The sequence below is a fragment of the Paroedura picta genome, chromosome 2 (assembly GCF_049243985.1).
Source record: "Paroedura picta isolate Pp20150507F chromosome 2, Ppicta_v3.0, whole genome shotgun sequence".
Lineage (NCBI taxonomy): Eukaryota > Metazoa > Chordata > Lepidosauria > Squamata > Gekkonidae > Paroedura > Paroedura picta.
The window spans coordinates 159,713,971-159,741,958 of NC_135370.1; the positions used below are offsets into that span (position 1 = coordinate 159,713,971).

The 27,988-nt window shown below is 42.9% G+C and overlaps 2 protein-coding genes across 5 annotated transcripts; one reads left to right on the forward strand and one right to left on the reverse strand.

The window, feature by feature from the left end:
- Nucleotides 1-4,274, reverse strand: NDUFB1 (NADH:ubiquinone oxidoreductase subunit B1). 3 transcript variants are annotated; one of them, XM_077323525.1, is made up of 4 exons: nt 4,143-4,274; nt 2,397-2,449; nt 795-939; nt 1-87 (listed from the first exon to the last, which is right to left on the reverse strand). In XM_077323525.1, exons 3-4 carry the CDS (start codon nt 932-934, stop codon nt 51-53), a joined length of 177 nt encoding a protein of 58 aa, XP_077179640.1. In that variant the 5' UTR covers nt 935-939; nt 2,397-2,449; nt 4,143-4,274; the 3' UTR covers nt 1-50. The 3 variants fall into 3 exon arrangements, with proteins under 3 accessions (XP_077179640.1, XP_077179639.1, XP_077179641.1); XM_077323524.1 differs by lacking the exon at nt 4,143-4,274 and adding an exon at nt 3,874-4,002; XM_077323526.1 differs by lacking the exons at nt 2,397-2,449; nt 4,143-4,274 and adding an exon at nt 3,874-3,989.
- CPSF2 (cleavage and polyadenylation specific factor 2) lies at nt 4,224-27,252 on the forward strand. Of its 2 annotated transcripts, none has more exons than XM_077323522.1 (15): nt 4,224-4,385; nt 6,301-6,488; nt 8,592-8,751; nt 8,846-8,951; nt 9,903-10,032; nt 14,007-14,122; nt 15,296-15,483; nt 16,493-16,783; nt 17,904-18,004; nt 18,398-18,598; nt 19,407-19,559; nt 22,149-22,374; nt 25,437-25,739; nt 26,595-26,729; nt 26,828-27,252. In XM_077323522.1, the coding sequence occupies exons 2-15, from the start codon at nt 6,340-6,342 to the stop codon at nt 26,918-26,920; spliced, it is 2,352 nt and encodes a 783-aa protein (XP_077179637.1). In that variant the 5' UTR covers nt 4,224-4,385; nt 6,301-6,339; the 3' UTR covers nt 26,921-27,252. The 2 variants fall into 2 exon arrangements, with proteins under 2 accessions (XP_077179637.1, XP_077179638.1); XM_077323523.1 differs by having other exon boundaries at nt 4,230-4,385; nt 6,304-6,488.
- Nucleotides 27,253-27,988: the final 736 nt, after the last annotated feature.

The window sequence follows — 27,988 nt, forward strand, 5'->3', positions numbered from 1 at the left end:
TTAACATAAACAGGTTTAATTACACAGAAGCTTTAGATGTCCTTCATTCATTATTTCCACGTAACTTCTTCACCAGGTTTCAATTCCCTATGAAAAGAAAATTTAAAAATCACAAAGGTACAGGTCTACTGTGGTAAGGAAGGAGGAGCCAACAATGGTCCCCCTTCGGTAAGTAGAGATTTCCATTGGCCCAACCAACCGTTTATAATTTCAAATTTCCTCTGATTAGCAATTTGGAAACAAGTGCAGAGACCAGCTCTTATTTATAAACTTATGTATTTTTCTCCAACCACATTTAATGCAGGGATTCGTGGGAATTGTAGTCTATACATACCTGAAAAGCCACAGTCTAGCCACCCGTGTCATAGAAGTTTGCTGGATGAACTTAGGTCAATTCTGCACTTTTCTCTCTGCCTTTCTCTAATATAAACTGTTCAATAAGCCATATTGGATTGCACATGGTATTCTATACTAATGGTTATTTTTACATATTCTTTCCTCCAAGGGGCATAAAAGGGCATACATGATCTTCCCTTCTCCATTTTATTCTCACAACAACCCTGTCAGGCAGATTCAGTCAACAGACAGAAATGGTCACCCAGCGGGCCACACGGCAGAAGAAAGATAAGCAGCTCAGTTTCTGCAAAGCCCAGCATTCCAACCACTACCCACTACAACGCCCCACCCACTCAGAATTATATATATTATGTATCAGAAAGTAGTCATTCTGTATTTCAAATACAACTGCAAATAGTATTGTCTGTTCAGCTTTGAGGTGATCCCAGATAACTAACCTTTGAAACAATTTGCTCTTGTTCCTGAAAGCTGTCAGCTTTGCATCACTCCTCCTGTCAAGGTAACATCCCACTATAAAGCCAAAGGGGAGGAATGTAAAGGTCCAGTATTCTTTCACAAAACTGATGATGTTCACCATAATTACTAAGAGAAAAGAGGATCAAAGAAAGTAATAAATATTTTAAATAAATAAATAGTTTCAGTCACTTGTAATTTTTTTTATCATGCATTAAGTAACCAGGAAGGGGTGGAAAAAATGCTGGTCAAAAAGCTACATCTAAATCTCCACATAATTTAGAGCAGTGGTCCCCAACCTTTTTATCACCAGGGACCGGTCAATGCTTGACAATTTTACTGAGGCCCGGGGGGAGGGGTAGTCTTTTGCTGAGGGATGTCACCACCACCTGAGCCTCTGCTTCACTTGCTTCACCGCTGGCGCCCCTGACTTCCTGCTGCCCGCTGAGGGACGCTGCCAGCAGCAGCTGCACAGTGCCACGCCGAGGGGGAACCCCAGCCATAGTGGTCGCTGGAGAGCACCAAAGGTGAGCCGGTGGCAGCAGCCAGGGAGGAGGACGAGGAGGAGCCGCAACCCTGTACCAACTGATCTATGGACCAGTACCTGTCCCCGGACCGGGCGTTGAGGACCACTGATTTAGAGGACTCTCAGTTGGACAGTGGCTCTTCCTGATGCCAGGGTCATCAGTTCTGGCTTGCTAAAAAAACTAATGTGGTCTTTTCCGCACTGCTGCTGTCAGTAGCTCTTAATGGCAGTTAGTACTTGAACTTCTTTTGGAAGAGAGCTGATGCCCCCATTGTTAAGCAGCCTGAGGGGTAAATACTCATGACCCAGATGGCTCCCAGACCATAATTTGTCCACTTCTGGACTAGAGTCTCTTGTGCAATTATAAAGGCAAATGGGATTTTGGGCTGTATCAAATGGAGTATCGTGTCCAGACCATAGGAGGTGATGGTACCACTTTACTCTGCTCTGGTTCGGCCTCACTTGGAGTACTGTGTTCAGTTTTGGGCACCACAGTTGAAGACGGATGTAGTCAAACAGGAGCATGTCCAGAGGAGACCATCAACAAAGATGATGAGGGTTTGGAGACCAAGACGTATGAGGAAAGGTTGGGGGAGCTTGGTCTGGAGAGATGGTGACTGAGAGGGGAACTGATAACCATCTTCAAGTATTTAAAAGGCTGCCATGTAGAGGATGGAGCAGAGTTGTTCTCGTTTGCCCCAGAGGGGTGGACCAGAACCAAAACATCCAAAACATCCAGAAGACGTTCCTGACAGAGTGGTTTCTCAGTGGAACAGGCTTCCTTGGGAGGTGATGGGTTCTCAGGCTCAGACGGACAGGCCATCTGACGGACAGGCTGATTCTGGGAAGGTTCAAGGGGGTGGCAGGTTACAGTGGTAACCAGGTACTGGTATTGACCTTTAAGGCTATATGCGGCCTGGGTCCCATCTACCTGCGAGACCACTTGGTCCCATAACCCACACAATACTAGTGAGCTTTTTCTGTAAGATTGTATAACTTAAAGCAATAAATACAAGGCATGAGAAAAAGATGTTGCATTCACATCTGATACAGTACATACCAGGTATTGTAGGATAAAACACAGGCTAGATGCTGTGTAGAAATTTACATTGCCTAAACAGCAAAGCAAAGCAGACGATAAGTGTCAGGAAGGAAAAGAAGATGCTGATATGACTTAGATTAGTTACTCCAGAATACTTTTACTACTGCTTTGGACTCACAATCAAAGTACTTAAAGAATGTTAGCAAGGTACATTTTCTCTCCTTGCTTTAAAATGTAAAGAGAATTCCATCATACTATGCATGCTCATTCCATACAATTCAATGGATTCTATGTTTCAGCTTATATTGTGTGTTGTTTAACTACTTTGGCCACTGACTGTAACAATAGATACTCCTACTATGGTTCATAACATTTAAGGCTGAAATGATAAGTAAACTTTGATGCCTTCTAATACAGAGAACAGAATTAGTACACATTTCATGATAACTGTCTACTAAACACTGTAATGAGAAGCATCTGGGTCCCCACACAGATCTCCCAATCCTATCTTAGGCAGAATTAAGATCTTCTAATGTTGCCCAGGATTACATACATACTTATATTAAACCGGAACGAAGTGGCATAAGTGGGTAGAAAAGAAAGAGCTAAAGCAAATCTCAATCTAAAGTGCAATAATAAAACCAAGTTAATCTGAATCAACGGTTTTGCAGTACAAATTCTGGAACAGCCACCCAATTAAGCTGTTGCGGCAGAACTAAATCCCTCCAAATCTTAAAAGACAAACAAGATTTGATTTTAGCATTTATTTTATACTGGAAATTCCGTCTCCTCAGTTACATGTAATGTCTCCCTAGGGAGGTCTACGACATATATCTGACAAGGCGGGCTCTAGAGCAGAGGTAGTCAAACTGCGGCCCTCCAGATGTCCATGGACTACAATTCCCAGGAGCCCCTGCCAGCATTCGCTGGCAGGGGCTCCTGGGAATTGTAGTCCATGGACATCTGGAAGGCCGCAGTTTGACTACCCCTTACGCTACAGTAAGAATTTGTGCCACAAGTCTCCCATTTCCTAGGGCACATAGTGGACTTTGGAAAGTGCCGGGCTTAGATACCGGGACTTGGGGAACAGACTATCGTTTACATCGACTCGCCACACAGCTGAACTTCGGTTTAATCCCCAGCATTTCCAAAGGAAACAAACTCCCAGGCGGCAGCAGCAGCGGCCGCTGCCAATCAGAGCAGAGCAGACTGACCTTGAATGACCGGGGGCCTGACTCCTGCTAAATCCACGGCGACTAAAGACGAGCCCATGGCTAAAAGGGACATTCACATTCAGAACTCGCGTGCCTTGGAAAGCCAGACGCTAAGGAGGGCTTAAGAGCTTCCTTAGGCGCCTACTGGGCTCGTTGCACGCCTGCTCGGAGGCAGCAGAACTCCTGCTTTGACTCCATGCATGCATGCATTTAATTCTGGAGACTGCGTTCAGCCTTACCTCCATGGCTCCCTTCTCTCCCTCTAAGCCCCCTTTCCTTACCTGCCCAGGCCTGACGCGCAGCCTCAAGCACAGCCCACCCCCACCAAGAGCGCCGGCAGCAAATAACCCAAGCAGCGGGCCCGAGAGTAGGAAGTCGGGAGGAACCATTGGTCAAAATGAGCGGGGGGAGAGAGGAGAGAAGGAAAGCACGACACAAGGCTTTTGTTTTCTTCGGCCCCTCATTTTCTCCGTCATGCACGCTATGCGAGGTGAAGCATAAACTTAATCGCCGCGATGAACGAACGCGCGGCTCTTCCTCCAATTCTTACCTCCCCCCTCTCAGATGCGCCCATGGTACGGCCCGCGTCTCCATTCGCTCCCCGCGAGCGGCGCTTTTCCTCTTCCTCGGAGTGGCGCTTGCCGGTTCTTCCTCGCGACCCAAAATGGCGGCGGCAGGAAGGGTGGAATGCGGCCGAGGAGGGTCGCGCTCCTTCCCCCTTTCCTCCCTCCCTTTCTTCCCTCCCCTTCAGTAGGTTTAGGGGCCGGGGGTTAGCGAGGGGGTTGCTGCACAGGTAAGGGCAACAGTGACTCGCGGGGCTTCCCGCCTTTTCATCAGCTCCGTGTTTACAGCAGGCTCCTCGGAGAGGCGAACCCGGCCAGTTCATGCTCTGTTGGTGGATGTGGCTCAATCGGTGTGGCAATTCTTCCCTGTCGACCGGGCAGAGGCGGCTTTTCCACGTTGCTTTTAATTGGGGGGGGGGGGCGAGGGGTGTTTCAGCTCTGGGTCTTTGCAGAGCTGCATGGTTGGTTTGGTGAGCTGGCGTGGCTGTGCTCAAATAAGCATTTACGGAGGAGTGGGTCCTGTTCAGCTCCCTGAGAAAACATACTTAGGATAAGACTCTGTGTATCACAGACATCTCAGTCGTGTGTATCAAGGCATGCGATGGGGGATGAGTAATAGATTCCACATTTTCCATTTTCCACTTTCTGAACATTCCAAATGAACATCAGTCTGGCGAATAGGCTGCCTAAGGAAGTGGTGAGCTCCCCCTCACTGGCAGTCTTCAAGCAAAGGTCGGATACACACTTTTCTTGGATGCTGTGGGCTGATCCTGCGTTGAGCAGGGGGTTGGACTAGATGGCCTGTATGGCCCCTTTCAACTCTGTGATTCTGTGACTTCCATCCATGCTGGTGTTTATCTCCTGACTATCGAACCACATCACCTTTGGGGGGAGAAGGGAGCATTTGCACAGCACCATGATCAAAACATGCCCCACTAGACTTGTTCTTTCCTGATCCTACATTTCTCTGATCTTTTTAGGAAGAGCCCAGGCCAAGCATATTGTTGAGCTGCCTTCTGGACAGGAAGGTGCACATTTCCAAGGCCCTGTTTACATAGCTGTTATTTTCCTTCCCTGAACTTCTAACACATGCTGTTTTTCCTGCTGTTTACCAAAAGGCTGACTTGGAATTTTTTTTAAAATCAGTAATTGGTAGATTAGTATAACAGTATAATGATCAATTCCAGATCTACTGCTGCTTCCAGTGGTATACCACTTAGGATGACCCATCTGGTATTTACCAGAGCCCAGGCCTTTCCTAACATGGATTCTGTTCCGGAGAATGAGTTCCCTGAAAAGGTGAGGGCAACCCCTCCTTGGAGATCTTCAGGATGCACAAGCCTTGCTTGTTTGCCAGGGCATTTGAGGGGTGTAAATGGCAGAATAGTCCAGGATAGCTTGATCTCATCAAATCTTGAAAGCTCAGCAGGGTTGTCTAGAATCTGAATGGGAGACCAAGGAATTCCAGAGTTCCTGTGTTGAGAAGGTACTGGTAAGCCCCATCTTTTAGTCTCTTGCCTTAAACCCCTTTAGGGTCGCCATGAATCAGCTGTGACTTCACCGCATTTTACACATGCACAAATGGCAAACATTCACTTATGTGGGAAAAAGCAAAGGAACGCAAGCAAAACCTATTCCCAGCCACCAGTTCCCTGAGCAAATCAGGATCATCCTTACTTCTGTCTGTATAAGTGCAACCTGGTAACTTTCCCTGGTTGTGCCACTAGGGTTGCCAACACACTTGGAGGAAAATGTCCTTTTAATAGATAGAGGCTTAGAATCATAGAGTTGGAAGGGGCCATACATGCCATCTAGTCCAACCCCCTGCTCAACGCAGAATCAGCCCAAAGCACCCTAAAGTATAATAGTATGTGGAAATGAGTATACAAACTATTTTATTGCATGGAGGTAAGTGACAGCACCTTGTTAAGCCTCTATTAAAGGGGCAGGGGATTTTGCTCCAGGCCTGTTGGCTGCAGTATATGCCAGTGTGCTGAAATGCCATACAGACTTCTCTTTAATAAAATGCGGAATCTCTACTTCAATATTTCACCTTTTGCATGTTAAAACTATCGAGGCTGTTAAGAGTATAGAATAAAAACAAATATTTTCTGACGTTTCAGAAATACATTATTTTCTTTACAGTAGTTACTTTTGGGGAGCACTTTTGTGAAGGAAAGAAAAATGACTTCAATTATCAAGCTGACCACCCTATCAGGGGTGCAAGAAGAATCTGCTCTGTGCTATTTGCTTCAAGTGGATGAATTTCGTTTTCTGCTGGACTGTGGCTGGGATGAGAGTTTTTCTATGGACATCATTGATTCACTAAGAAAGTGAGTGCAACCTGCCTTTTTTACTCAGAAAACTGTTTCTCTGCAAATAATTCCAAAAAAGTCTTGTAATTCAGATCTTACACAGTGCATGTTTCTCATCCAGGAACTGTGAAATAAGTCCCATTGAATAGGATGGTGTTTATTTCTGAGTAAACTTGCTTAGGATTGGTCTCAGGGTTTCGTTGTCCTTTAGGGATAGCCCAGATATTTAGGAACGAGACTTATTTTTCAACCTTTGGGCTTTTATACTTTGAAAGCGACACTTTCTAGTTAGAAGAAGAGTTGTTTTATATACTGCTTTTCTCAACCAGTAGGAGTTTCAAAGCGACTTATAATTGCCTTCCCTTTCCTCTCACCACAATAGACACCCTGTGAGATATGTGAGGCTGAGAGAGCCCTGATATTATTGCTGGATTAGAACAGTTTTATCAGTGCTGTGGAGAGCCCAAGGTCACCCAGCTGGTTGCATGTGGAGGATGAGTAGGGAATCATACCCAGCTTGCCAGATTAGAAATCTGTGCTCCTAACCACTACACCAAGCTGATGTTATTGCTGCCAGAAAAATCTAATCCTAAAGATTTCATAGTTTCTCACATTTGTAAAGGTGTGTCAGAAGGACTGTAGTATATGAATATAGTCAACCACCCTTATCATAACCACAACAAAATGCTAGCCTCTAACCCAGGCTTTCTTAAGTGATGACACTACAAGGGTTTCCTGAATGGTTGGGAGCTAATTAATTTTTAATATATTTTTTTAAATGTGTTAAACATTTATTGGGTGATACGGTGATATAAAGAGCCTCTTGTGGCGCAGAGTGGTAAGGCAGCCGTCTGAAAGCTTTGCCCATAAGGCTGGGAGTTCAATCCCAGCAGCCGGCTCAAGGTTGACTCAGCCTTCCATCCTTCCGAGGTCGGTAAAATGAGTACCCAGCTTGCTGGGGGGTAAACGGTCATGACTGGGGAAGGCACTGGCAAACCACCCCGTATTGAGTCTGCCATGAAAACGCTAGAGGGCGTCACCCCAAGGGTCAGACATGACTTGGTGCTTGCACAGGGGATACCTTTACCTTTACCTTACGGTGATATATGGTCATGTTGACCCTCCCCCCTCCCAAAATGTCTGATGGGCCTAGAGGGGGTGGAAAGGAGAGGTGCCTTGGGTGGGCATGTACACAGCTATGCTTCCCAACCATATTCTGCACGATCGCACCACTTGTATCATTTCTTGAAGCCTGAAGAATATTTCAGGGGTTTCTCAATGGTAAAAAAGTCAAGGAAAGCTGCTCAAACTTAACCTAATTTGTTATCATCAGTTTCTTATAATTTCCTTACTGCTTTAAAAATTTCCTTTTATTTGAGTATTGGAGCCAGTATAGAAAGCAACTGATTAAGAAACATAGTAAACGACTACTGAATAGTATAAAGTTAACATATAAACAAGCAACAAGAATAATGTCATGCACATTTTGTATTGTACAATAAAACCTCTTCTGATGTGAAATGATAACAAAGCTTTTTAGGTCTGAAGATTACCAAGAGATTGATTGATGATTTATTTATTTATTTATCAATTTATTTCCCACCACTCCCTAAGCAGCTCGTGGTGGGTCACAATGTCTTAAAAACCCCATTAAAATTCCCATTAAAAGACTTTAAAATCCATCAATATGGCGGCAGCAAAAAGATCCCCTTCCTACCCCCATTGCTTCACCCCCCTCCCGCTGCTTTCTGGAGGCAAGGAGGGCATGGAACAGGAGACTCCCAGCTGGGTGAGGAGTGCCCCCAGGGCAACTTACCATGCTGGCTCTTCTTCTGCCCTGCTTACTGCCCAGAAGCAGGAGTAAGTAGGAGGAGGGTGAGGAGGAAGGCAGGGAAAGCTTCTCAATTGGCCTTCAGTGGGGGAGTGCTCCCCTCTCTCCTTGGGAGGGCATATCCCCACTGAGGGCCAGTCTGTTTGAGTTCTAGTTAGTGTGTTGTCTGCTCACAAACGTGGCATTATTAGGGCTAAATCTAAACTTGTATGTGTTTCTCTTAATTACCTGTTTGATAGGTCACCGAACTGATGTAATTTCTCAACAATTCCCTGTTGATTTTCTTTTAGACATGTTCACCAAGTTGATGCAGTGCTGCTTTCACATCCCGATCCTTTACATTTGGGTGCACTTCCATATGCAGTAGGAAAGATGGGGCTGAACTGTGCTATTTATGCAACTATTCCTGTGTACAAAATGGGTCAGATGTTTATGTATGATCTCTACCAGGTAAAGTTAATTTGGAGCTTGCTTTTCTTGCAAACCTAATTTAAGTTCTGGCAAAATATATCTAAGAATATGTTTCTGTTTTGTTTTTTACTAGTCACGCCACAATACAGAAGACTTCACATTGTTTACTCTGGATGATGTGGATGCAGCTTTTGATAAAATACAGCAGCTAAAATTTTCACAAATTGTCAATTTGAAAGGTAATCTGCCCTGGAAAAAAACTGTATAAATAATGAAATAAATGTCTTAACCTGCTGAAAAATCTTCCTAAAATACTAAGAATGTCACCCTTTGAAATGGGCGCAACTTTAAAGGAAATGTTGACTGTACTAAAAAGAACCTTGTGTTTCCACACTTTTTAATTTCTGTTCTCATGCTGCATTCATGGAAAGCAAAACTTGCAGGAGAGGGATGCCTTATTCAGAATTAATGACAGTGTTTCCCTTCCTGCCTGCCTCTCATACACGGATTCTCCCACTCCTTCCCTTTTTGGAACTAGCTGTGGTTAACATTAAGAGTGTACCAAACTTGGCCATGGTTAGATGCAAACCACAGGGTCTGTTCATGATGCTATTCACAGGGTCTGTCCATAATGTAGGCCCAAGTAACAGCTTCAACTCAGAATAAAATAATACATTAATCCCAAAGGCAGACAATTATTGACCCTGGCCAAATGCATTTCAGCCAGTTGCCCTTCCTTGGTGGTCAAAGAATAGCTTTTTATTTTTATTTATTATTATTAAATTTCTAGACTGCCCCTGTCGGTACTGTATCCCAAGGCGGTTTACAACACTAATAAATACAACAATTAAATCCATGAACACAGTTAAAACAATTAAACTATTTGATTATTAAACTATTAAATTGACCAACAGTTGGCAGCATCCTCATTAAGTTCTCATTGGGGCAGGCCGTATGAGCTATCTGGATTTGTAATAAATGTTTGTAAATATTGAATTTGTAATAAATGTTGTACATTTTCATATCTGATAATATTTTTTACATCAATTTCGGGCAGAGGACTACGTGGCCCTTGAAGTCTGAATTCCTTAACATTTTGGTTCTTAGTTCAGTAACTCTGGCATTCTTGCAGTGCTTTTCCTGCTTTGGGGATGACGGACTGTGTTAACGTTCTGATCTTACTTTCTTAGGGAAAGGGCATGGCTTATCCATCACTCCATTGCCAGCAGGCCACATGATTGGAGGCACAATTTGGAAAATAGTTAAAGATGGAGAAGAAGAGATAGTTTATGCTGTTGACTTCAACCACAAGAGGGAGATGTATGTACATTGTTGGTGTTGCCGTTTCTGATTTCTTTGGCCTTGTAGTTAATGCTGTCTTGCCACTTAGTGCACAGATGTTCTTATAGTCAATGTATAAGCATAAGCACACTGTCATGGACTTAGGAATGTGGGGGAATGACTCATTTCAATTTGGGAAAAGCTTTGTGTCTGGTTGTGTAGAGGTGATTCTTATTTGGCACAGGTTTGTTTTAATGTATTTACTAGTGCAGTTTTATTCTGACCTTCCTCCAAGGGCCTTGCTCAGGGTGGTGTACATGATACACCCTGCCCTGTTTTATCCTCACAACCAACATGTGAGGTAGGTTAGGTTAAGCATGTGAGAATGCCAAAGGTCAGCAACCAAGATCCCATAGCAGAGTGAATATGCATGCATTTCTTTCGCTCACTCTCTCTCTCTTTCTCTCCCCTACCCCCCACTCTCAGCAAACTGGCTTGTGGCAGTTTACATATAAAACCCCCATAAAACAACAATATAAAACCAATCTCCCATTTCCCTTAAATTTCAAACTGGCAACAGGTAAAAACAGACACAACATCCCATCCATCCGAAGTCCCAACAGTTATTGGCGGTAGATCTGATGCATCCTCCATGGTAGCTACCATGGGAAAGGGGGGATGGGGCAGGATCTTCCAGCCCCAGTCTCAGCCTAGAGTGACAAACTTGAAAATTGCCACAGTTCAGTGAGTTCTTGCATATGGCAAGGATTTTTGTACAGTGAGTAGAATTTGGATAGATGAGGGTGTAGATATAGCTGCTCCAAACTATAGCTTGCAAGACTGTTTGGAGACTTGGGGTTTAAAAAGTGTGAGATACCCTGCTGAGGGTGGGAGTGCATTTAGATGGTCTGGAGTGCAGCATGCAGTTCTTTGTTCTCCAGTCACTAATGCTTACATGCAAGCTGTGTGCAAGAAATGACAGATAAATCACCTAAACACCAATTTCCTTAAATCTCATGCTAAAAAAAACTGTCATTTTGATGGAGGATGGGGGAAGCAGCTCTCTACTTACAGTATTGTATTTTAGCTCTTCTTGAAATAAATCAGCATATTTCTAAATCACAGCAGTAGATACCTAAATTGGGATGGAGACAGTTGCATGAAAAAAATAGATTGAGATTTATTTATAGGAAGATATGATGTTCTAAAATTTGCTTGTTTGGGGTTTTATTGCAGTGCTGTTTTTGAGTTTAGGAATGTTTGCGGCTGATCTTACAAAAGGGCAGCTAGTCCTGATAGTTCCACTTTTTCATAATACTCTGCTGTCTCTATATATTCTAAAGATGAAACACAATGGGACCTGATATTTGCCATATTTTCAGTGGGTAACTTTTGCAACACAGATGTCAAAAGGAAGCATGCTGGGAGGAGGGATTGGAGAAATGTAAAGAGAGGAGGTTAAAACTTCATAGAGTTGGAAGGGGACATACAGAATCATAGAGTTGGAAGGGTGCATACAGGCCATCTAGTCTAACCCTCTGCTCAATGCAGGATACGCATAAAGCATCCAGAACAAGTATCTGTTGAAGACTGCCATTGAGGGGGAGCTCCCCACCTCCTTAGGCAGTCAAATCCACTGCTGAACTACTCTGACTGTGAAAATTTTTTTCCTGATATCTAGCCGGTACTGTTCTACATGTAGTTTAAACCCATTACCGCAAGTCCTATCCTCTGCTACCAACAGGAACTTTTCCCTGCCCTCCTCTAAGTGACAATCTTTCAGCTACTTTAAGAGAACTATCTTGCCCCCTCTCAACCTCCTCTTCTCCAGGCTGAACATTCCAAAATCCCTCAGCCTTTCCTCAGAGGGCTTGGTCCCTGGCCCTGGATCATCCTTGTCCCTCTCTTCTGAAACCTCTCAATTTTATCCATGTTCTTTTTGAAGCGAGGTACTCCAGATCGGGTCCAATATAGGGTTCAATCCAATCATGCTTCTGCTGGCTTTAGTGGATTAGTCCTTAACTTCCTGTTCCTCAAACAGTAGCTTGCAACCACAGAAAAACTGGTGCTGAGGGAGGGTAGCGGGACCTCTGTAGCTAAAAAGCCACAGAAGTTAGACAGCTTTAAATGAAGCTTGACAGATTCGTGGAGGTTAGGTTTTATCAGTGGTGATTAGCTATGTTCACTAAAAGGATCCTCCACATTCAGAGGCAGTTAACCTCTGAATCCAGTGCAAAGGTAAAGGTATCCCCTGTGCAAGCACAGAGTCATGTCTGACCCTTAGGGTGATGCCCTCCAGCGTTTTCATGGCAGACTCAATACAGGGTGGTTTGCCAGTGCCTTCCCCAGTCATTACCGTTTAACCTCCAGCAAGCTGGGTACTCATTTTGCCGACCTCGGAAGGATGGAAGGCTGAGTCGACTTTGAGCCGGCTGCTGGGATTGAACTCCCAGCCTCATGGGCAGAGCTTTCAGACGGCTTCCTTACCACTCTGTGCCACAAGAGGCCAGTGCAAAGAGAGAACATCAAAGGAAGGCTTCAGCCTCCATGCTACGTTATTGACCTCTGGAGGAACTGGTTGGCCATTGTGTGAGAAAAGATTACTGGACAAGATGGACTAGTATAATCCAGCAGGGCTCATCTTACTTTTTTCTGTTCTTATGAGTTGGTGGCAATAATGAAGAGAGGAACTGGGCAAAACTGCCCCTCTGTTTGGTCAGCAGAATGTTGGCTGGATCCAAATCATTTTGTCTTTCATTGTGATTAAATGCTTTAGAGGGAAGTTTTAAAAGGTTTTAACCTTTTTTTACTTTCTCAAAGTGCTTAGCAGGACCCCAGCGGTGTTTTCTCCAGCATAGGGACCTTGCTACTGATATAAATGATACCAACTTAAAGTAATCTGAACCTTTAGGTGATCAGGGATACTATAGATGGGGGCAGCTGTCATATCCTCTTGCCTGTCTGGTCAAGAACATTTCTAATATATGGAAAGAGTAGAGAAGGGACAGAGCCTGTGTGCTATTGTGGTTAGAGTATCCCAGGTGACCTTGTGCCAGTCATTCTCTCTCTGGTGGACCTAACTCCTAGAGTTGTTGGGAATAAAATGTGTAAGGGGGAACACCATGTATGCCACGCTGAGCAACTTAGAAATTGATTCTTATTAGGGAAGGAGCTTGCTTTGTAGTATTCTGAAAGACAGTCTGTTTGTTGTTTAAGTGATAATGATGTGGCTGTTAGGTGGCTAATTTTGTCCACAGTTGCTATGACACTTACTGTCACTTCAAGCTGACTAAGCGCTGAATTCGTTTTCTTGCTGGGCTCAGGCACTTGCCTCCTTCTTATCACACAAGGACAAAGGAGGAATCCTGGTTTCAAGCCAACTCAAGTTTACCCAAAACATGCCTCAACTGCACTTCATCCTCTCTCCCCTAGCTAGAATTCTAATTTAATCCTGGACAAAGATTTTGGGACCCCTAGAATTCCAGTTGTAATTCTGGATTAAACCCTGGTTTAGAATCCCAGTTTGTACCCGGAAACGTAACCCTCATTGAGCCACACGCGTTTGTATGCCGTGGGTATCTAGAGGAAATTTTAAACCAGTGCTCTTGCCATGCTCAGCACAAGAAAGGAGACACAAGTCCAGCAAAACCCCAGATTTGTGCCTTAGTATTAATAATGTGTTGGAGGGTTCCACAAATCCTGTATTAACAGATGCAGTTCTTACAGCTTCCCCCCCCCCCCCTCATGGCAACTTGTTCTGGAAGGTCCAATGGCTTTTTTTGAAGGTTTTAGGGGCTACTGGCGGAAAAGGGACACAGTAAAACTCAGCCTGCATGACTTTGCTCCATTAATCTTGGATCAAACAAAAATAACAAAAAAAAACCCATAAAATCGATCAATATGTTCTAACACAAACATACCTGTTGCTGAAACAGACCCTTCTATTGCAAATTGTAGTCAAATTTTTTTCTTTGTTCAAATTAACCAGGGCATTGATCTAACTTCTGTTTCAGCCACTTGAATGGATGCTCCTTAGAAATGTTAAGCAGGCCCTCCTTGCTCATCACAGATTCTTTTAACGCCACCTATGTGCAGCCGAGACGGAAGCAAAGAGATGAACAGCTGCTGAGTATGTATTTTTGCCGTTTCAGCTGGAGTCCCAATAATGGGGAAATATCTGTTTGTAATAGAATTTTAAATTTCGGCTTCTGTGTAGTGCACATGGTTTACATGAAAATGGGCAGGCAGCTGGTTTTCTTGATGGGATCGCAAGTCAGTCTCTTCACTCCCCCCCCCCCCCCCCCGGCTGAACAGTTGTCCAGAAAATGAAGAGCTTGAAATGTTTACAGCTATAATCGGGAGGATTCATAGTCCACCCGTGCCTTTTAAGAAGAAAACCATTATTTGTTCTCTTTAGCAAAATCAATACAACGTGGCCAGTAGATGTATTGCCGTTTAAGTACTCAGATGGAGATTTTCAAAATTGCTTTTGTAGATGTTATTATCTGCCTCTTCCCATATGAATGCCTCATTAAAATCCACTGCTTTGAGTCCCATCTTTTCAAGAGAGATCAATTTGGAGACATTATCAGGGCCTTCTGTATTGGGACCCCAGCACTATGAAACATCTTACATAGGGAACCTGCTTCAAGCCATCCCAGCAAGCATTAGAGGCTGTAAAAATCTTGGCTTTTAAGACTGGAGGAATAAGTTGATGGTTTCCTATATGTAGAATTGAGAATAACTCTTCCCCCACCCCTTTTAAAAAATATATGAAATATTAGAAGAAGAAGATTTGGTTCTTATATGCCGCTTTTCCCTATCCGAAAGTGGCTCAAAGTGGCTTACAGTCGCCTTCCCATTCCTCTCCCCACAACAGACACCCTGTGGGGTGGGTGAGGCTGAGAGAGCCCGGTCAGAACAGTTTTATCAGGGCTGTGACAAGCCTAAGGTCACCCAGCTGGTTGCATGTGGGGGAGCGCAGAATCGAACCTGGCATGCCAGATTAGAAGTCAGCACTCCTAACCACTACACCAAACTGGTAGTGAAGGCTTGTGCTGTTTTGTATGCTAGGCATTTGGAATGATAGTGATATCAATTAGTTAATATCAGTTGTGGTAGCTGAATTTTAATGCATGAAATGCCTGCAATTTGCCTAAAGAATAGAGCTTCAACCTTGATCTCCTCAGTGGTTTATCCTCAGTTTATCCTCAGTGTGTGGGAGGAAATAACTTTTCTGTTACTTATGATTAAATTAACTCATATTCAGCAAATATGCTCGTGCTTGCTTTCGTATCTCCAGCAAACGTCTTGGAAACCCTGAGAGGTGATGGAAACGTCTTAATAGCAGTGGACACTGCAGGCAGAGTTTTGGAACTTGCACAATTGCTTGATCAAATATGGAGGACAAAAGATGCAGGTTTAGGCGTCTACTCGTTAGCACTTTTGAACAATGTCAGCTACAACGTTGTGGAGTTTTCAAAATCCCAGGTTTGTTTTGACAGTATTATACTTATTTATCTATTTTTTCCCAGGGGTATCATTTTACAGGGAGGGCACTGAAATGGTGCTGAATCCTCAGTATTGCAAGGAGAGTTTACATTATCTCAGTACTCTTACATTATTATGATTATTTATTATTATTAATAATAATAATTGGATTTCTTACCCACTGCTCTCAGAAACGACTCGTGGCGGGTCACAATAGAATAAAACCCCAATCCATAAAACCCTAAAAATCCATAAAACCAAATAACGACTCGATCCAACAACAAGAAAAAATTAAAACCCCTCCTTAACCTTCCAGGTTCCCCCCCCCTCCATCAGCGCCTCAGGGCCCCCATTCTCAAGGATGCCAATAGTTCTTGGTTGTGGAGGGGCCCCTGCAATCTCCCATACCCTGGCCTCTACCATGCTGAAAAGTAGTCAGTAGCATATGTGGGACATTTCCTCTTTATCACTTAATTTGCTATCCTCTGTTCATAAAGGAATGGCCAATAGTAGGTAGTACATACGGTTTGCATTGTTTATGAAATGCCATACATTCCACCCCCCACCCCCCAATTCTGAAATCTAGGTCCTTCAGCATTGTTTATTGGATGCATTGTGCTATTGAATAGAAATTTTCTTTCATGTTTTGTAGTCCTCCTTGAGTCCTTGGCAAGAAAGGAGGATGATAAATTGAGTATAAATAAATAAATGCTGGATTTGGTTTTCATCATCTCCACTTCAAAGGATCTCATGGAGCAAATCTAGGAGAAGCCCCTCAAGACCTTGAAGAGCCACTTCCAGTTGAAATAGGCAGTACTAGGAGGATATATAGGCCACTGGTTTGACAATCTTCACGTGTTCCTGTGTTGTATTTATACATTGTATGTAGAGAAGCCAATAGAGGGTGATGTTATCATCACAATTTACTTTGCCAGGAAGATGTAGTAACTGAGTAATTATGAAGGGGTTGGATTGCCTGCTAATTTTCCCCTCCTTTTCCCCCCTGCAGGTGGAATGGATGAGTGACAAACTCATGAGATGTTTTGAAGATAAGAGGAACAATCCATTTCAGTTCCGTCACCTCTCTCTGTGTCATGGGCTTTCTGATTTAGCTAGAGTTCCTAGTCCCAAAGTTGTTCTTGCCAGCCAGCCGGATCTCGACTGTGGATTTTCCAGAGACCTATTTATACAGTGGTGCCAGGATCCCAAAAATTCGATCATTCTGACATATAGAACCACTCCTGGAACATTAGCACGCTTCTTGATAGATAATCCCTCTGAAAAAGTGATAGACATAGAGGTAAGAATGCATAGAGACTTCATTATTGAAGTACATGTCTTATTAAGTTGCATGTTAACTGTGGTAAAAATGTTGAAGGGATATGTTACTGCTGACACTATGCCTATCTCTATTCCAACAATAAATGGTAAACCTACAGTTCCCCTCATCTTCTTTAAGGGCATGGAATGAACTTGGTAAAATAATATTTTCATAAGAGAGTTCTAATGAAGCTCTGTTAATCATTGGGCTGATCCTGCGTTGAGCAGGGGTTGGACTAGATGGCCTGTATGGCCCCTTCCAACTCTATGATTCTGTGATTACACTTAGGATGGATAATATTACCTTTGGAGCTTGAATGAGGTGTAATTTTCAAGTGTAATAGCACTGAAAGAAGTAGCATAAGCAAAATGTAATGATTTAAGAGCAATGACCATTAAATCTTCCATTCCACTCTGTATCTTTTCTGTAATGCAAAGGTAAATGCTCCACTTTCATTCCACTCTCTACTTTGAATTCCCCAGAGAATTACAAACTGCTTAAGATACAATGTTGCAGTAAATGCTGGGGAGCTCCAAGCTATTTTCACTCCCCAGTATGAATGTCTGTATAGTGGACCCATTTGCAACTCATGTCTCTTAACAATCATACATTACATTTTACGTATAGTCCAAAGTATGTCCATGTAAATGTACTCCTTGAAACAGCCTCCCAGTTTCCCAAAACATACCACAATAGAAACATAGAATTATCGAAGAGACCTCCGGGGTCATCTAGTCTATCACCCTGCATGATGCAGGAAATAGCCACAAGAGCCAAGCACAAACACAATCCCTTCTGCTTACAATCTGCTTAAGTATTTCTGTCAGAAGACTATCTGGCTTTGCTTTAAAACGTCCAAAGAAGGAATGTATAAGGATATTTTAATGCAAAATATGAATATAGATACTTCATTTCACATATAAACTACTAAAAGTATTGTAGAATAGATCATCAGATTTGTGTCCTTGGATAGCCTTCATTGTTTTTAGCGGAGTGTACAGTTCTGACTATGAGTTTGAAAACGTTGAGAGAGCATTGCAAACTCTGAGCATATCAGTTGCTGCTTATATCTTTTCATATGCATGTGTTTTTCTTTTAGCTGAGGAAAAGGGTCAAACTGGAAGGAAAGGAACTCGAGGAGTACCTGGAGAAAGAAAAACAAAAGAAAGAGGCTGCTAAGAAATTGGAACAGTCCAAGGAGTGAGTATTTCTCTGCCTTGTGATGAGAATAAATACACCTATTAGAAAAAGTTCAAAATGTTGGTGAAAGTGAAGCTTTTTCAGCCAGTTTAATTCTCCTTACATTTGTAGCAACTGCCTCTAACAATATGCAATTAATATACACAACAGCGGTATTGACATGTAGTATGGGCTGCTGTTTTGGTGGCTATGTTCCAAAAATATCCCATGTATGGCGTGGAATTTTGGTCTTTGTGAATATTGCAAGCTCCCAGTACTATAGCATTGCTTGAAGTTAAATGGTGGTGGTCATGATTGTTGCCCAGAGAGGAGACCCATGGCAGCCACTCTGAGCTTCTAAAGGAAGAGTAGGAAAGAAGTGTAACTATTATCTGTTTTGGACTCCCCTTGTAGAGCAGATATTGATTCCAGTGATGAGAGTGATGCAGAGGAGGACATTGATCAACCATCTCTTCATAAAACTAAACATGATCTGATGATGAAAGGTGAAGGTAACCGGAAAGGAAGCTTCTTCAAGCAGGCCAAAAAGTCTTATCCTATGTTCCCGGCTCCAGAAGAGAGAATTAAATGGGATGAATATGGAGAGATCATCAAGTATGTGGGTGCCAAGGAAAAAAGATGTTGCTTGTGTGTGTGTGTAAATTTCTGCAGATAGAGGGTATGGACATTTTTAAATATAGAGAAACCTAACAGTTGGGTACCTCATGAAACATACTAGCAGCTAGGATTAAGAGCAGGTGTGAAATTTAAAAGCTCGTTTGAAATGTATAGTATATAATCGATCCAGGGCTCTTTGAACTTTTTTGTTTTAGTTAGGCTGCAGTCTCATGCAGTTATTTATACCCTAGCAAAAAAGCCCGTTGTAATTAAAAATACAACGGGCACTAGCTTTCTCTCCTCCCCCCCAAGCCCATGGGGGGGGGGGGGAGTGCTGGTGGGGATTCCCTTCTTCCCCAGTTCCGGCAGGCCTGCCAAAGCCTGGAGAGGCTGCAGCGGGCCTTTTCGGGGCAGGGAGGAGAGCAGGTGGAGACTCCCTCCCCCCCGACTCAGGCAGGCCCGCTGAGGCCTAGAGAGGCCGCAGCAGGCCTTTTTGGGGTGGGGGGAGCGCTGGTGGGGGTCGTGTCCTTCTCTGTCCCCCCCTCCATGCCGGTGAGGCCAGGGCTCACCCCCCCTTCCCTCCCAGGCCTTGGTCACCAGCTGGGTGACCTTCTGGAGGCAGTTTCAAACCTAAATAGGCTGTATTTGCAAACTCCATTTGTGCTTTTCTTGGTTTTTGAGCTTTGATGGTATTACTGTTGATGGTTCTGCAAATCTAATAGTTTTATTTATCCATATCACCTTCCTTCACTATCCTGTTTCCTAAAATCTTCCTAATTTAATAATAATCTTCCTCTTCGTTTAGACCTGAGGATTTCCTTGTTCCAGAACTCCAGGCAACAGAAGAAGAGAAGAACAAACTAGAATCTGGGCTCACAAATGGAGAAGAGCCTATGGATCAGGATTTAGCAGATGTTCCGACTAAGTGTATTTCAGCAACAGAATCAATGGAAATAAAGTGAGTATTGTCATGGATGGGAAAACAGCCACTCACTTGAGCCTATGGGAGTGCTACTCCAGCATCCAGTCATCTTTGAGAAGGGGGGTGGAATATTGGAGGGGAAGAAGAAGAAAAAGAAGAAGAGTTGGTTCTTATATGAAGAGAAGAAGAAGAAGAGTTGGTTCTTATATGCTGCTTTTCCCTACCTGAAGGAGGCTCAAAGCGGCTTACAGTCACCTTCCCTTTCCTCTCCCCACAACAGATACCCTGTGGGGTGGGTGAGGCTGAGAGAGCCCTGATATCACTGCTCGGTCAGAACAGCTTTATCAGTGCCATGGCGAGCCCAAGGTCACCCAGCTGGCTGCATATGGGGGAGTGCAGAATTGAAACTGGCATGCCAGATTAGAAGTCCGCACTCCTAACCACTACACCAAACTGGAACCACATCAAGGTGTACAGGTGAGTTCGGCCTCAGAGAGAGTAGTGAGAACTCCAGTTTGGTTCAGGGACAGAAGCAACAGAGTGAAAGCACCCCTGCTTGGTAATGTGGCAGTGCGGTATAGCTCTACATCTGACAGAGAAGAGAATACTCGGTTATTAGGCCTGCGTCTGGCAATGAGCAGACCTTGTGTCATTTAGTCTGCCTCTTGGGAAAAGGCAGGCTGGTTTGGGTGGAATCATGTGTGCATGTATAGTTGTGTGTAAAATTGAAACTACTTTCTAAATTAATATGCCTCGGCCAGGTTTCTCTTTTATCTGTCTGGAGTATTGTGCTGCTGACTTATTCATGGAAACTAATCTTCTTTGTTGTTCATCTCCATGTTCTACTTGTGCATCACAAAATTTACGTCACAGCAGCAAAACCAAAGCTTAGCCAAGGTTAGTCAAACTGCGGTCCTGCTGGCAAGGGCTCATGGGAATTGTAGTCCATGGACATCTGGAGGGCCGCAGTTTGACTACCCCTGGCCTAGACCCTTGCTGCCTTTAGAACCCCTGGTATCTAAGAGGAAGGTTTATGGCTTAAAATAAACCTGGTTCCCCCAATATCTTAGGAGGCTGTTTGGTCTCCCTTGGCTGATAAAAATGTCCCTTTACAAGTATGTTGAGATTAGTTGCATCTGGAAAGCCATGTTCTTGTTTATATCAGCAAGCGTGCAGTACATTCACTATTTCAGATGATCAGAATTTTATTTTATTTTAATCATTTTAAAGCTTGCACTCATGCTAAAACCTCAGTCCTGTTTAAAGCAAGCTTATATTAAAAAAATGTACAGGTATAATAAAATACCATCACAACATATTAAAAACCATATGCAAGAAAATCTTCAGGAAATGCACAATAAAACTGTGAATATATTTCCAGGATTTCTTTTAACAAGGAAGAGGCAAGAAATCTTTCTGATAATGCCATTATTAGAAGGTTAATCAGAGGGATGAGGAGACGATCCTATTTGCCTACAGACAACAATAAACTGACAAAGTGATTTTGAGGAAAGATACATCTTGATGCCAGAAACCCAAAAGTCTCAGCACAAAGTGAATGATAAGATTGTGACACAGTAGTTTGGATCCAGACTAATTGGCAGTTTCTGCCATTTTCCTCCTTGTGCATCAGACTTCCCACACACACCGTATCATTCCTTAGATTACCTTTTTCCCCAAGGATCAGCATTTATCAAAGTCTTTGGGAGCAGAAAGGCAGGAAAGTTATATGCCACCGTTAGAAAATTTAGTTGGGGCCAATCCATTGTGTTTTATTTGTATAAATAATTCCTGCCATTGAATTCACATACTTTGTGACTTAGCTGTGTACTAAGCCGATGTTATCAGTGAGAGTTCCATTCTGGCCTCTAGATGGTTCTAAGTTTCTTACAATTAAGACCCAGTCAGGGTTTTTGGCCCCATTGTATACGATTCAGAGAGGTCCTTGGTCTGCCTGGTGTTCTGTCTTCCTGAACAATTGATTATCTGCACACTTGGGTATCCTACTGTTTTCCCATGATCCACAGATAAGTTGTGAAAATGTTTCAATTGCACTTATCCATACACATCTCCATGGGGAACCCCAGAACTTACTTCCTTTCATCAGAAAATACTTCCATGTATTCCTTGGTTTCAAATTATCTTTAACCTCCTGCTGTGCTTCATAAGAAAACTTTCCTCGTTATCTTCATAGGACTCTTTAAATTAGGTTTGCTTACATTAATACATTCTTTGGAAGTTGAAATATTTAATAGCCATAATAACACTCCTTCTCTATTTTTGCCATCCTTAAAAAGTTTGTAAAAAATTGACAAAACAAGGCTTTTGTTTGAGTGTGCATAACACATGACAGTAGAATCGCCTTTTTGTTGAACTAAAATATTAAAATTGTTTTGTTCTGTATGTGAAGTAAAGTTAGCCTGGTACTGTGCAGCAGTCAAACCATTCCCAAAGGACCACTTTGTACATTTTGCTGTACTTGAACAGTCGCTATCCAGCTTTTGCAGCAAAAACAGTAACATTTTTGCTGCACGTACTTATATGATCTTTGTTGTTTGCAGTTTCAGTATAGCTATCTAATCCATCGATCACTGAGCCTTTTATCCCCTTCGCATTGCATTTTAGATCCCGGGTTACGTACATAGACTATGAGGGACGCTCAGATGGGGATTCCATTAAAAAAATCATTAATCAGATGAAGCCCCGGCAGCTGGTCATTGTGCATGGGCCACCTGAGGCCAGTCAGGATCTTGCAGAGTCTTGTAGAGCTTTTGGTGGAAAGGACATTAAAGTTTATACGCCCAAACTGCATGAGACAGTAGATGCAACGAGCGAGACTCACATATACCAGGTAAGATGCTTGAACTAAGGAAGGGGATGGAGAGTTATGATGATATTTTGAACAAACTCCTTCAGGGGCAAATACCAATTATTTCCAAGCAAGTAGGTCATTAGATCCACTGCTCAAACTGTCGTGACCTGTAGGCTGATTCAGAGAAGATGGTTTCTTATCACATGATTAAAGGTAAAGGTATCTCCTGTGCAAGCACTGAGTCATGTCTGACCCTTGGGGTGACGCCCTCTAGCATTTTCATGGCAGACTCAATACGGGGCGGTTTGCCAGTGCCTTCCCCAGTCATTACCTCCCCCCCCCCAGCAAGCTGGGTACTCATTTTACCGACCTCTCAAGGATGGAAGGCTGAGTCAACCTTGAGCTGGCTGCTGGGATTGAACTCCCAGCCTCATGGGCAAAGCTTTCAGACGGCTGCCTTACCACTCTGCGCCACTAGAGGCTGTTCCACATGTAACCACATGATTACATGAGCCTTTTTATTCACCTGTAAGCTGGTTTTATTGTATATGCCTGAGGACTCCAACCTTTTTGAACCTGCTGGTCCCTTTGGAATTTTGGCACAGCTACAAAAGTGTGGCCACAAAATGGCTGGTGCAGGAAGCAGAGCCAGCCACAATATGGCTGGTACGGCTTACTTTCAATCATACAGCCATACTTGTTCTGTGGTGGCAGCTGCTGCCTGTGTGATCAAGTCTTATGTAACCAATCAGAACCCGTTCTAAGGAAAAGCTCCTCTTGGCCCTGCCCCTTCTCTAAATGCACTTCATGGGAATCACAGTGGGGACCCCTGGTATAGGGTACAGGAATGGTCTGTTAATAGTGGTCTCTTAATTTTCTCTCTTTGCCTTTTCACCTCAAGTAGCCTCTGCCTGCTGTAAGCAGAGAAGGCTTTCTCTCACTCTCTTGAAAACCTGCTTCCTAATTTCTTCTGACCATTTAGGAACGCAGAATCAATAATATAATCAAAACTAGGGGCGAAGCCCATTGCATTCAGGAATAACATGGGCACTAGATTAGGGGGGTGGAGTGGAAGAACTCTGTGGATGGCCTCCCCCTCCCCCCAGTACCTGGAAAGGCTGCAGGAAGCTGTTCGGAGACTGACTGGCAGAGACAGCTCTCACGCAGCAGGGACCTGCAGCCTCTGAGCCTCAGAGGGAAGTGGAAGGAAGAGAGAGGATGGTCAGGGGTGGGGGATGGAAGATGATTGGCTGGCTGCTGGACAGACAGGCAAGCCAGTTGAAGGAAGAGGCACTGGGGCAGGACAGCTGCCCTGAGTGGGTGATAAGCTCTGAGTGGCATTTAAGCCATGAGACATGCTCCTCCTCCTTCGAGGCCTTACCAGAAATATATTATGTGGAACAGACTATGGAAATGACATAACAATCACAATGTAAATCGTTAAAGCAGTTAAAATAAACATGAATAAAACACATGAATAGAACACATAAAGAAAGACAAGATTATAGGACTGCAAATAAATCAGAAGATGCTTTGTTGAACAAAGGCACACAATAACCTATACAATTGCCTCCCAATGACATAGTTAAAAGCTAAGACTCCGGAATTGCTCTACATTCGAAACCAGGGGTGGCCAAACTGTGGATCTCCAGATGCCTCTGGACTACAGTTCCCATGAGCCCCTGCCAGATGGCAAAAGCTGATGGTCAATCTATTAGCGGCCTTTCTGGCTCTGATGAGGGCAGATAGGTGGGATATAAGTTTTGTAAAATAAGTAATAATATGTCATCCAGATTTTAACAGCTTTGGAAAACTAGTCATGAAAAAACATTAAAAAAACGAAAAAGTATGTCATGAGGCATGAAAGGCTGAAAACTGGAAGCTGCTACTGAGAATTTGTAAAGGTTGTTATTAAAAATGAGAGCAAAGAAGCCTTACACCAAAAGCAACAGCTGCATTGTGCACTGTGCTTAGAAATGACAACTTTCCCCTTTCTAATTAGCAAAATATGTTTTCCAGTTGTTTTGGAAGATCAATATGATTGACCTTTTCCAAAAAAGCTCCTTCCTTTCCTTGTTTATTCCTCTCGTAATTGTCTGTTCTGTGGTCATCACCAGCCCAGCCTGCAAGGTCATTTGGGTTCATTATGCAGTCAACTCACGCTTGTGAAACTTTGTTATGCTTACCTCATCAATTGTATTGCAGGAATATGCCCCCTAATCAGCCAGACTGCTCTGTTATCGCCTTCACATGGCCTTCACCACTTCTCTGATGAGCACCTGAGGTCACATGATTTAGGATGCTTCTGTTTGACTTCATGTCCACTGTAGCTGGGCCTATAGTTGTCCAAACTGACAGTTCTTCATAATAATCAAACTGGGCCTACAGGAGTCAGGGATCAGGATTGGGAACTGGATTAATATAACTGCGTAGTAGTTGGTGGTTGCATCTACTACACAGCGGTCAGCCTTACCCCAGTATACAACGGGTTGAATCTTGCAGTCTGACATCTTAAGGAGCTGAGGGTCATTGATATTCCTGACTTTCCTCAATCTATCCTATTGTCTCAGAGCTGGCTGTCACAACTGGAAAAATCAGGCACAAATAAGGCCCTAAAATTTTGTTCAACTCCTAAACTGTAGGAGGACTAGCTGGTAAATATTAATGGTTCCTCATTTACCGATACCCATAGAAACAGGGTAGCTTTTGAATGAAATATATGACCTGCTGCCAGGCTATTTTCCCCACATTGCATATCTCCAAAGCATCTATCACCAGAAAATGAATATAGACAACCAAGATTTACATACTTGTTTGCATGAGTGTTTACATACTTGCTTCTGTTTGACCCAAACATCTGTTAAGGAGAGCATCATTACCAAAGAATCACATATCATTTTCCAGCTATTCAAGTTCCTATCCAGGCTGCTAAACATATTTGCTAAACATATGCTAAACATATTTCTTCATTTGTTGCCCTCACAATAGCTCCCCAGTTATAAAACAGCTATGATTTTGGTGCCATCATTTATTTACCTTTACAGTCACTTCTCAAAGTGTCCCATTATCTTTTAATGCCTTTCCCCCCCATTTCTGATTAGGTCCGGTTAAAGGATTCGCTAGTCAGCTCCCTCCAGTTCTGTAAAGCTAAAGATGCCGAACTGGCATGGATTGATGGAGTCCTGGACATGCGGGTATCGAAAGTGGACACCGGGGTAATTTTGGAAGAAGGGGAGTTGCGTGATGACGGAGATGATGCGGAAATGCAAATTGACGCGCCTTCTTCAGATTCTAGTGTTGCTGCCCAGCAGAAGGCCATAAAGAGCCTCTTCGGAGATGATGATAAAGAAATATGTGAGGAAAGCGAGATCATCCCAACTCTGGAACCTTTGCCGCCAAACGAGGTAGGAAAGTCTCTCCTTTGTCAGATAATTATTACTGGTTTAGGATTTGGGTCATGCATTCAAAGAAAACCATTGTTCTATTCCTCAAGAGCTGGATATCTTTTGTGGTTGTTGTATAGGCACATGTTTGCTACAGGGAAAATACTTGTATCATTTTGTGGCTTTGTTAGACTGTGGCTTTGTATTGGCAGTCTTTCTGTTTCCTCTAAACAAAGAACTGCCAATGTTTTCCTCCCCAGTAGAATTGGGGCAAATTGCTTTGCTGCACCTTGATTGCTGTTTTCAAGGATTGTTATAAGCCAGATTAGATTGCTTTGCAGGTGGGATGTGGCGCCCCAGACAACTCACTCGCCCATCCCTAAGCTCGGTCTTAAATGGTGAAGCGTTATATTTTCTATGCACAAGGTCATGTCTAAAAACAGAATTGAGCTGTTCCAGTTGACACAGCTGAGAAGTGTCTGAGGCCTCTTGCTAGATACTATCCCAGTAGTTGCGTCCCCTGTAAAATGGATCGTTTTGGAGAAATTCCACGTGCGTGCATTGATGTCTGGGAAGGAATATTCCCTCTGCCTTGTTAATGAGCTTTCGTTTTTCATAACCCCATTGATTTGAAGATGAATTTTAACCACTTACATAAAGTTATTTCCGCACTGACTTGTATGTTTTGAACAAATTGCATCCATACTAGTCTTTGCTGCAGAGCACAATTCCTCTTCGTCTAAAATCTCATTTGCACAAAGACATACACAAAAGCATTGACTTTAAGCAAACAGAAGTTTTAGAGAAAGTTTACTTAGAGACTGTCTAGTGTGTACGGACCTCATGTACTCTTTTTTAAAATCTTCTTTTCAAAAGGTTCCTGGACATCAGTCTGTCTTCATGAATGAGCCGAGATTGTCTGATTTTAAGCAGGTTCTCTTGCGAGAAGGAATTCAAGCAGAATTTGTGGGTGGCGTCCTTGTTTGTAACAACTTGGTGGCTGTTCGCAGGGTAAGTGCATGTGTGTGTGTTCAATGCTGGTGATGTAGCAAATCTTTCCTCAATCAATCCAGTGAGTAAACAGGTGTTTTTCCTCTCTTTTTTTGCAGACTGAAACTGGACGTATTGGCTTGGAAGGCTGTCTCTGTGAAGATTTCTATAAAATTAGGGATCTTTTGTATGAGCAGTATGCCATTGTTTGAAGAGTTGTAAATATAATACATGTGGACTTGTTTTCCTTTTATGTGATCCTTGGCCAGCCACCTTTTTAGGATAATGACAGTATGTTGTCCATTTTCTAACAGAGGAACCTAATGTCAGAACCTAACTGAATGACAGCTAAGGCAACGTGTGCATTCCACCAGTTTTATTTTCAAAATAATACAAGGTTTTTTTGTAAAATACCTCTCACTAGTTTATTGATGTTCTTACAAGAGTTGTCCTTAAAAAATATTAGGATTATGTATAAGAACGCAAATTGTGAATATGTAAAGGTCAGTTTTCTTATTCTGCATTAAAACTATTTCCTTCCAAATTTTCATAGAGGGGCAATGTAGATTTGTTATTCGGACAAAACGAAGTTTCCACTGACATTTGGTCTGTTTTCAATGGTAGTTTTGTCTGGAAGTTAACATGCATTTCGTAATTGTTATAAAGTTCCATTTAACTGGATAGAGAAGGTTACCAGGAAACTCAAAAGTATCTTGGGGGGTAGTGCTTCATATGTTTCTGTTCAGTTTTGGACAGTCAGTCACTTTACGATTATCCCAAACCAGAAGTCTATAAATGAAATGCACACATGGATTATTTCCCTCCATTGATATGAATGGGAGACATTGATTTAACCACGTTGAGCTCCTGGCAGAAGTTCTGACACTAACCTAGAACATACCGCAGAATCAGTGCAGGGGCCTATAGCTTTAGGATGTTACTAGCTACAGTATAATATTGACCTTTTTTTAGTGCTTCCAAGGTCAACAAAATAAACACCCAGATTTTATTATGAAAACCAAGTCTATTTAAAGTAAAATGTCTTTAGTTTTTTTCCCAGAAGTTTTTGGAATTTATGCTATATCTGCTTTTTATGAAGAAAAGCAGAAAAAGCCATAAAGCTCTATGTGCATAACTATATAGTGGCTACTTTTTTGAAAAGATGGAACCATACTGAAGAGTCGTCACCCGCTTCTTAAAAAATGGTGTGCTCAGTTTTACGGCTTGTTATATTTTATTTCCTGTTTGTCACATTCCATGTTGGGTTGCCATATTAGTAC